The sequence below is a fragment of the Papaver somniferum genome, chromosome 11 (genome assembly GCF_003573695.1).
Source record: "Papaver somniferum cultivar HN1 chromosome 11, ASM357369v1, whole genome shotgun sequence".
Taxonomy (NCBI): Eukaryota; Viridiplantae; Streptophyta; class Magnoliopsida; order Ranunculales; family Papaveraceae; genus Papaver; species Papaver somniferum.
The window spans coordinates 28,486,331-28,496,749 of record NC_039368.1 but is presented as its reverse complement, the minus strand read 5'-3'; the positions used below and the strand labels follow the sequence as shown (position 1 = coordinate 28,496,749).

Genomic DNA, 10,419 nt, shown 5'->3' with positions numbered 1-10,419 from the left:
AAGTACTATCCTCGTGAGACGTATGAAATCCAATCATACCTTCTGGTTTGTAGGCCCTGAGCCATTTTCATCAGTAGACAAAAGCATATATATTTCTGTATGCATTCAAATTATATAAATTTATAACAGCGTACAAAGACGGTTTAATGGTATCATCTCCATAGTAAGAAGGAAATGTGTGCGCCATATTCCCCAAGAAAGAGGAGGAGATTGACATAAAACTTGAAAGATGTGGCGACACGAATGTGTGAATTATGGTTACGTTTCTGTCACATCACTGGGCACTACTAGCCTTAGCTTCATTTCACATTTATTGTATTTTGAGATATTCCTCCAGTTGTAGCTAGTCTGGTTCAGATGAGAATCTTCTTTAGTTAACTAGTGATTTAATTTCTATAATTGGAGTAAGTGGGAGAGGTTGGTGCAATGGTGTTAATGACAATGAAGATTTCGTCTTTTGAAACCAATGCCAATGGACATTAGACTACCAAATTGATAGCATAATTACAACATTTTATTTTTCTATTTATTTATAAAAATACAATAGACAGTGGTCCATACACGCCAATGCCAATGAAACTCATGTAGGATGACATAAGGAGGAGTGGTGTTGGGGTTTGGATGTCCGCAAATGATATATTTGTTTGGTTTAAGAGACAACTTAAGATTGACATACTGTAGGGTATAAATATAGACTTGTTATGTATGTATCCATGAACCAAGCATGCTACTGGCTACCAGTTACCTCATAATCCATGCTTGCGCCCACTACGTATACAGTGTGTAAAAGAGTGGTAATAAATCATCATAACAGATTATGCGCAATCGCAGTAGCTTAAAACCCGACTTTTCTGACTTGTAAAAGGCCAAAGAGAACATACAGCGGGTCTCTTTCTTAGCTTTTTGGTTCGAGTCTTTGGACCTTTGGTGGGTATTTGGAGTTATTTTACATTAATAATCTATCTGCTCCTCGTCCTCTCCCTACCACTTGACCCTCTTCATCCTCAAATCATCCTTATAATAATAATAATAATAATAATAATAATAATAATAAGATAAAGATAGCAAGTCTCTAGTTTTCATTGAATCGTGTGGTAGTAACATGAAACCTTATCAATAGAGGGACTTGGCAAATCATTATTGGGCTACATATTTATCAGTTTACACCTTAAAAGCAATGGGAAAGACCACGTTTGGGATTCAGAATAAATCCGGCTGGCTAACCATAACGCTAAAATCAATGGTCCTAAGAACTTTCCCAACCAAAAGAAAAACAAGAATTCATCTCTATTATAAGGTGTTAATTAATGAGAGTACTGGGTTTGGGACTTTGGGGTTCGGGTGTTAATATGCCCTTTAATACGACTGAATTTTAGATGAACATTGCGTCAGACCTGCACATCCTAGTAGCAGTAGACTCCAAAAGAGCCGACTATGGGACGCAGAAACCAGCAAACATGTCAGAAGCATATAATCATATGGCGTAGTTGCCTGTTGGACTACCAGTCTATCAGGAAACAACAAAGTAGATGTATCAAACAAGCAGTTACCAGCAAAATCAGATATCATCTTGACGGTCTTCACTTAAACGTTATAATAGCATGTATCAAACATGACATTAACAAAATCAAACACTGTATTGAAATTCCACGTGTTAGTGTTATAATAACTTTGTCAACATAACCAAAAATTATAAAACAAGCACAAACCAGTTTCAAGTTCACTTGTGTAACCCGTAACCATACCAAGGGTATCCTTATTCCAACAAAAGCAACAAACTGGAGCACACTCTACAAACTTCATAATTGTTTTACCATGTCATTTGAAATGTGAGTAACGCATTATACTCAAACACAATCAAGCAACCGCCCTTGACTCCAGACACGCTCTGAAAACTTCAGACGAGTGCACAAACATATCTTCCTATTATTGATAATAACGGCGGCCAAAGACAGAAAATGACTAATAGAACTTCTTTCAAACAGATAAGTGACTATTAACCAGACTTGGTAAAATAGCTAGTTGCCTTTGCTCAAGTTCTCGACGAATGGCCCTAGAAAGCGACCACTCTCAATATCACATCACCTTAAGACCTTCGATTGTACAACCAAATAAAGGTGTTACCCTTGTAGAACTCCCCCACCCATACATAATTTTTGATTCCGTCTGGAAAAGGTCTACAAATGCTGCAAAAAAACAATAATTTGGGAGATAAATCACACCACTGTAAGTAGAAATACTGAAACAAAACAATAGATGCTACCTTCTCCACCGGAATAGCCTATAAATTTGAAAGAGTTCAAGAGAATCGGATAATTGTGGGATGCTCAAACTACACATTATTTATTTATTTTTAAAACTCCTGTAAATCAAGGAACAAAAGATTGTAATCTTTCTCTCCATAACATTTGAATGCAAGGAGTCATAAGAGCTCAGCATATTGCATTTCACTATCCAGCATCTCGAGAACCTCCGATCCAATTGTCATGATTACCAGATATGTTCTACTGTATTGCTTGAAAATTAAAGTTCTGTAGGTACTTAGATCCTAGATAAATCTCCTGAACGAAGGAGTATGACGAGGTGTGGAGATAAAAGATTCAGATTCAGAGTACCTTCTACATTTTCTGCCCGACATGTTCCTTGATAAAACTCTAAGTTCATAGACGAGTGAACATAAAAATATTAAAATAATAAATTCATGAGCACAGGAGGGCTTTTGATAGCATCTCAGTAAAAAGCTAAAATATTACCTGCTTCTCGGGAGGTGCATCACTGCTTCATGGTCATCCAATGCTGGGATCTGAAATGTAATGACATTGAACGCAGAGTGAACTCAGTAGGCACCAGGCTGTGGTTCTGGTCACCAACAGAGGCTCTTCACTTCTTCAATGGAAAGAAAAATAACATCAGTGACCATAGTGAGAGGTATATATAAACCCAAATCAGGAAACTACAATCCAGATGATCTGAAATCATAGAAACAAATTATATGAAATAACGAGGTACAATGTTGTTGACTAAAGATATTATTGGATGCTTCTACAGGTCAATGTTAGAATTAAAAAGCAGGAGAAAAAATAAGCTTACCATCAAACATCTGTTCCTACGTACTTCACACAAAGAAATTGCCTGACCACATGGACTGTCCTTGGTGATTCTGCTGAGGAGCATACAGATGACTTGCTTGCTGGATCTGCTGATGCTGCTCTTGGTACAGTCCTTGCAGGTAGTAATCCTGCTTGGCATTCCAATTTTCAGTTTGGACCAGCATAGTTGGATCCAGTTTCCCAGGAAAAGGATAGCTAACTGCATTACCCAAGCCATTGCTGGCACTGATAACACTGGGGAACAAATTCCCCATGTTATTGGTCGAGTTGGGTAGAGTGCCTTTGATTGAGGAAGGTAGTTGATAACCATCAAGCCAGGTGTAATCATCAGGTGGGGAAATTTCATTCTTCAGCTCAGACCCTACCTTCATATTGTCTGTTGTAGACTTGGGACGAACCGGACTGAATCCAGGTGGCGGACCAAGATGTCTAACAGGTCGACTCACTGGATTCTTTTTTGAACCGACAGGAACGAGAAGTGATGAGTTCACCGACACATTTGCAGTAATTTCTTCTGAAGACACTATTGAATCATATTTAGATGGAATAACAGCTTCAACAGCTTCAGAGTCACCATTACAAGGGCTGCCAATCGCAAGCTTGACAGATTGGGGAATATCGCCCGCAAACTGACCGTAAAAAGAAGTAAATCCTTGTTGTACATCTTCTTTCGCTACCACCCCACTGCCAGCAATTCTCAAATTATTCATTCCATTGGAAAGACAACTGTGATGTTCCACAGGCCAAATTACAGCGCCCAAACAGGTCGGTGGGAGATGCTGGGGAGCAACAGTTTTAGCGAAAGAAGAAAGTGTTTGGTTACTGACGTCCAAAGAACTCTGTAGGTGGACATTACTCGGAGGAGCAGAAAAGGGTACTGCAGAATCTGGCCATTCAGTGCTTACACCATTCTCACTGGGCCGAAGTACCTGATTGGAGATTAACTTTGGAGATACCACATCGACAAGTTTCTCAACAATAGCTGGCTTGAAAACAATCACTTCATCATCATCATCATCATCATCATCATCATCATCTTCACCTTCTGAATAAGCTTGCCCAATTGGTTGTTTCACTATTTTCTCCACTAGATCTTCTTGCCTCGTACAGTTATATTCAGTCATGTCAGTCAAATCAGTGCACATGAAATCTTCAGATATTTGAGGTTCAACACCGATAAGAAATTTTTTCGACTTCTGATCAAAATATACTCCTTCTTGGTCAATCTTGACTATATTCAGAAGAACTCTTCCGGCGGCAAGAACCCGCTGAACACGAGCTCTCTTCTCCTTGGCACCATCACAACCAGCAGAGATCTTCTTCGAGAAATCAAGAATAAGTTGAGCTGGAAGAAGAGGTAAGAATCCTCTCAGCTCAAAATCCTCCCACAAAGCAAGCCTGTTCCCAGTTTCTCCTTCATTATACGTGCTCATATTGAAAAAAAAGCTCTCATCTCCATCCTCATCCGTAGAGATTGACCCACTAGAGATTAGCTTGTTCATGAAAGCTATACAGTGGCTCCAAAATAACGATCTGGCTGAAGCTTGCTTCTCCTCCAAATCACTACCAACAGCAATATCCAGGTTACATGCTAGCCATTCAACAAAAACCAGAATACCAGGTAAAAGATAGCTCGTACAAGGATCAGTCAACTGTGTACATCTCTGGAGTATGTGTGCGACAAAATCAAAGGCAGCAGTAAATGCATTCTGGAGAAGAACCGAACGCTGTAAAATCTCAGCATATGACTGTCCATCACTCTCTCTCTTCACATTATGAACTGTGAATATGAGAACCACAACAAGTCTAACAATGAAAATTTCATTGCCAGCAGCATCTGACCCAAAATTCAGCTCATCTTTTGGCCCTGATGAAAGAAGAACATGGAGATCGCTGCCAACCATAGAGAAGACCTCCTCAAATGTTTCCAGGCTGGACAGAATCAGATAGTAAAATGTATAAGTACATCAAACAAGATGAAGTGAATGAGTAAAAAAGAGATGAAGTAATGAATTTCTTTCTCTGCAAATGAAACAATACCTTGTTCGAGTGAAAAGAATGCCATTTAACCGTACAAATCGAACACAGAAGTTTTTGAACGTCTCTGCAGTGCTGCATCTTCTTTCCTTCATGGAATGGGGATCAACTTTACTATCTTCAAGCTGCATCACTGTCTCTGCTTTCCCTCTTCCTTTTCTTGTCTTCCTAACAGGTATGTTCCTCACCGATGAGGCTTTGGCATCCCCAGGCAGCTGCAAGTAACTCTGACGATTCTGCAGGTGAAAGGCCAAATAAACACCATTCATTCTCATTAACCAAGTTTATTTGTATTCTTGTCTTAATCATACAATCAGCACAGAAATGAACATATCGTTGCACAAATATGTCAAAGTTACTAATATAAACAGAAAGTCAGTTTTTCGAATACAAGATAATGTATGTGGGCAAGGTATATTAAAGCCTAAAAAGATAATCATCTCAAAAATTCACCTTGTTCTATAATTTTCAACCTGATTACAAGTTAACAAAAGGTTATCTTCTTTCGTCCTAGTCACTTTTAGTTGGAATAACAGAAGGGTTAAAAAAGCCCATGAAATGCACGGTGTTTTTTAAGCTTTCCCTAAGAGTCTGTTCCAAATAATTCAGTCTGAAACACCCATCCGTAGGCTACGATAGTGAAGTTCTACCAGTCACAGTGCCTTTCAAATTTCCAACCAGTTTTGGTAGACTTGATATTCCATTAATCAAAACCCACAATGTGACTGTTGCATTGAAGCTTTAAGCACAGTAAGGTGTCAAGAGGTTTAAACTTGACTTTTGACCTGTTCTCTAAGAATTGATAGACTAATTCATCAACTCTAACAAAGCAGGCAAGTGTTACTTTGAAGCCAGCAAGGAATGACTGCCAACTTAATGTGTTCCTCTATAATGGACCTAGTAAGGAGCCCACAGACGAGAGACTGAAGATGTGATGTGATGTATTCTGGTTTCATAAATACATTAATGCGTACACCTGGACTGAGAATTGAATGCTGTATTCATTAAGGATTAAGAAATTGCAGATTAAAGTTTCCATTTTTCAACATTGAAACATGATTTGTAGGATGACTTCCGCGGTCATTAATAAAAATCCCACTGAAAACTAAATAGTGACACAAGCTATAGGCCAGCAAATGTGTAGAGCAGTACCTTTTCAAATGCGATTATAAGGTTATCCCTTGCTGTTGAAAATGGGCTGTTTACCGCCAAACTCCTAAAGTACCGATAAATAGACAGAAAATCGTCTCCAACATAGGAAGCCAATATCGCAAGCTGTAAAATGGGAGATATTAGTCCTCTCTGATATTGGGGTTTAAAAAAATAAATATAAACCAGTAGTGTGTATGAAAACAAAAATAATTCAAACTTGCAGCATAGCATAGCATCGCAAGCAAATGAAATAAACGAGATATACGACCAAAATATAAACGAGAAGAAGAAAGAAAACCTGATGGTGTGGGTTGCCACTTGAAGGCCAGAGCGAAGCAGCTTGTAAATAGTAACTTGAAGCGGCTCCAAAATCACGTGTTTTGGAGTCACCCTCTCCATATAGTCCTTTGTACCTCGCAAGGTCCCCCAAGTATATGAAACAGCGGTGGCAGGAAAGCATTTCTTTTTTCATCTCAGCAGATCTCTTCTCATTCTTTGCCAGAATAATATGATTTTCCGAGTCCTCAGAGAAATGATCCAGGGGTAGTCCATACATTGCTCGGATTTTCAATATTATGTCATGATAGAATCCGGTTGCTTCTGAAAGAAACGTTTTCAAATGGGTACGTACTTTCTTAATCCGATCAGGGTGGGCGACACCTTTACCACCTGGAGATGCCGTTGATCCTGTAGATGCTAGAGCAGCATTTAAATGCACCCTCAACTCCTCGATTCGTTGATAGTGCAACTGCCATAGTAAAAATTCTATCTCATGTTTTTCAGAGAACGCATGGTCTTCAAGGATTATAGTTTCATAATTCTCACGCATCTGTTGCCATGCACTAGGATCCGAAGGGAGTCTCGCTTGAGCGGACTTGCGGCGCTTGTTCTCCAACTCAGCATTCTGTAAAAAGGGAAGTCGTCAAACATTCATTAAATGTTGTAGTTAGAGAAGATGGGAAAATGGCAATCTCCAAAATCAATATATATGGATTATGAGAAGCCATATCCTATTAAAACATGCTCAGGCTTCTTATCTTGACATCGAACACATCAAGTGTAAGGAATACATAAAAGCCACATGAACGATTAGGACGTTTAGGCATAAAACTTGTCCCATCAAATCAGTTCTTTTAACAAAACATGGTCAGAGCATCTCACTAGGGTTCTCATATTAACAATGAACCATCAGGTGTAAATAATACATGCAAGCCACATGCACGATTGACAATCCAGTACTTAACAAATCAAAGACAGTTTTGACATTTCAGATAGCATAGATTGTTCTTCTCCTAAACTACCCCTTGGTGTCATACCAATCAAATTCAACAGTAGAAATGAAGAGCCAATATAAAAGCACAAACGGCAACGTAAACCAGCTTACTTCAAATTTTGAAGATTAACACCAAGTGAATGTCAATGATTGCAAGTTTCACATATTAGAATATGATTATCTACAGTATAGTATGTGTCCAGTATTTAAAAAACAAAAAAGAAGAGCAACCTCTAAGAGATGAAAAATAGAGATGTCCTTGAATTAGCAGGAAGGAATCGTACAAAGAATTTGAAGTACTAATATTCTGGCTCAAATATCAAAGCATGAATTCCTATAGAACCAGGATGCACCAACGAGATGAATGCTAAAGTAGTTGAAGGCACATTCTAAAACAAAATTATGCGATTATTGTTTAGCACTATATAAACACAGGGTTTGAACTAATTTCATTTCAGAGAAGAACATGATTTAACGGTTCCTTACTTAAATGTAGTGACAGCGACTTTTTCGAGTAAATAAATACACATACACGATATTACAAAGAAAACAAAAAGATCCACCAAACAGGAAACTGAGGAAAAGAGATACCTTGCTGAAAAGATTTTGGACAAGCTCCCTTGATGAGGAAGCACACGTATTATCCATCGGTACAGTCATCATCCATCAAAAACCTAGGACAAGCAGTTTAGCTTCAACGTAGACAGTCTAAATACACGACAAGGGGATCAAATCTGCAGCATAAATGCAGGAATCAGTAATCATCCAAGAACGCATAAGACTATGATATCAGCACAAGATAGAAACAAAGTGGAAGACATTAGATATATAGGTGAACTACATAAACAAGAATTATATAATATTATAGTGAATTGTATAATCATAAACTCAGATAACCGAAGAACTTCCAATAAAAATTATCTTGCTGGTATTAGATTTTTCTTTTTTTTTTTTTTTTGGAAAAACAAAAGGTGTTGGTGCTAGATCATGAAGATAATTTAAAAGGCAAATCAATCAGAATAAGCAGATTACCGTAACATGTACTGGCTATACAAAATCAGTTAGCTAACGTACCAAGCACAAACTCTGATCCTGATCAGGCAATTCTTTCACAACTTAATTTTATCGTGTTTTTCTTAGCTAGAAAGTAATTTCTTTATTTTGGGATATTTTTCCATGCTAATGTTCGTAATAACTCGAAAACACCGACTATAATCGTGGTAATATCATTGTTCTTTTAGGTGTTTTCTTGCCTCAAGATATAAACAAACCATTGAATTTTTAACCTAATTCAAAAGGAACAAAATAGGGACGGAAACTAATGAACAAAACAAAATAACATAACATAAACAGTATAAATAGCTATAAATCATCGATAAAACCCCAAAAACATTTATGAAACTCCGAGAAATATCTAAACGATGACAAAAGTCCCGTCTATTTCCTTGATAGCATATACACCAACACCGACAAAAATCAGAAGACTAGGAAGAACAGAAACGCGTTTGTGGAGATGGATTAATGAAATTGTATAAAGAAAACCTTCAATCATTAAAAGAACAAGAGAGATAATTTACCTTGAATATCAGATCTATGTCGATCGTTTGTTCGCTCGTATTTTTTGAAGACGAAAACCCTTCTTTTTGATCGTCTTTCTATCAAGAAGGGGGCGAACGAAAGAATGAAGGAATGAGTCTGTTTTTTGTTTATATTATTACTTTCAGGGGGGAAGGGGCCGTTTGTTTGTTTTTGTTTAGTTTTTGGTTGCACGACTTATCGTTGTGTTGTCTTAGGATATAAACGGGGCCTTCTAGGCTCCAGGCGGTGGAAAGGTCTTTAAGATACCCAAATACGTGCCGGCTCTCTGAGTGTACCGGGGATAAGCCCTTTCCCTTGCATCCTCTGGCTAGATTGGAGGTGTTAGGTTAGTACTTAAGTGTCGCAATTCAAAAAAAAAATGTGGCAAAAAAGTTAATACTAGTTCTCTCTCCTACCAGTTGCTAGCATGTGAACTAGCATGCTAGATAGTTACGTTGAATGATTCAGCGCTTGAAAAACCACCTTTTCGCGGAATGGTTCAGCGCTGAGAGATTTATTTTTGATACGACGGTTGAGATTTAACTTGTTGAACCATTCGGCGCTGAATGATTCATCGTTGGGCGTTGAATGGTTCATCGCTGGGCTGACGTGGGCTGCTAATCTAGCTGCTAGATTAGCACTCCCATAAGACTTATGAGGTAGTCCTGACCGCTAATCTAGCTGCTAGACTAGCACCCCCATAAGATTAATCCTAAAACAGTAAGCAGAAACCGTTCAGTATTAAGAAGTACACTTGCTGCTTTCTTACACAAAATATCGGCAGCACCATTACTTTCTCTATATTTGTGTACAAAAATAACATGTCGCAAAATATGGATATATGAAGAGTCATTTTCAACTATTATTTGATCCTTGTTCAAACTAGCTAAGTCCTTCATTAATTTTCCTAAGTTCTGCCATGTTGTTGCCATTTTTGGAGATATGTTGCGCATAGGTAACAATGAACCTGCCCGACTCATCTCGAAGTATCTCTTCAATACCTGCAAGACTAAGATGGTTGGAAGCGCCGTCAGAGTTTAACATAGTTTGGAGGTGGGCATTCTCATCCTACATTAACCATTTCTCTTCTTTGAGAATGACCAACAAAACTTAATTTTGCAGCGTAGAATTCAGTGGCCTTGTTGGTTGCATCATGAATGACAGTCTGAGGCATGACACCTTTTTGCTGGAAAACAAGCAAATTTCTACCATTCCATATACCCCACAAGATAAAAGAAAATATACACCTTGTATAGTCCCCGGTGGTGG

At 38.2% G+C, this 10,419-nt stretch overlaps 1 protein-coding gene across 2 annotated transcripts; it reads right to left on the bottom strand.

Annotated features, from left to right (window-relative positions):
• Positions 1–1,565: 1,565 nt before the first annotated feature.
• Positions 1,566–9,307, bottom strand: LOC113322930 (protein SMG7-like). Of its 2 annotated transcripts, none has more exons than XM_026571118.1 (8): positions 9,150–9,307; positions 8,164–8,306; positions 6,598–7,203; positions 6,300–6,422; positions 5,151–5,383; positions 3,091–5,042; positions 2,754–2,886; positions 1,566–2,186 (listed from the first exon to the last, which is right to left on the bottom strand). In XM_026571118.1, exons 2-6 carry the CDS (start codon positions 8,233–8,235, stop codon positions 3,116–3,118), a joined length of 2,961 nt encoding a protein of 986 aa, XP_026426903.1. In that variant the 5' UTR covers positions 8,236–8,306; positions 9,150–9,307; the 3' UTR covers positions 1,566–2,186; positions 2,754–2,886; positions 3,091–3,115. The 2 variants fall into 2 exon arrangements, with proteins under 2 accessions (XP_026426903.1, XP_026426904.1); XM_026571119.1 differs by having other exon boundaries at positions 2,754–2,883.
• Between the last annotated feature and the right edge of the window lie 1,112 nt (positions 9,308–10,419).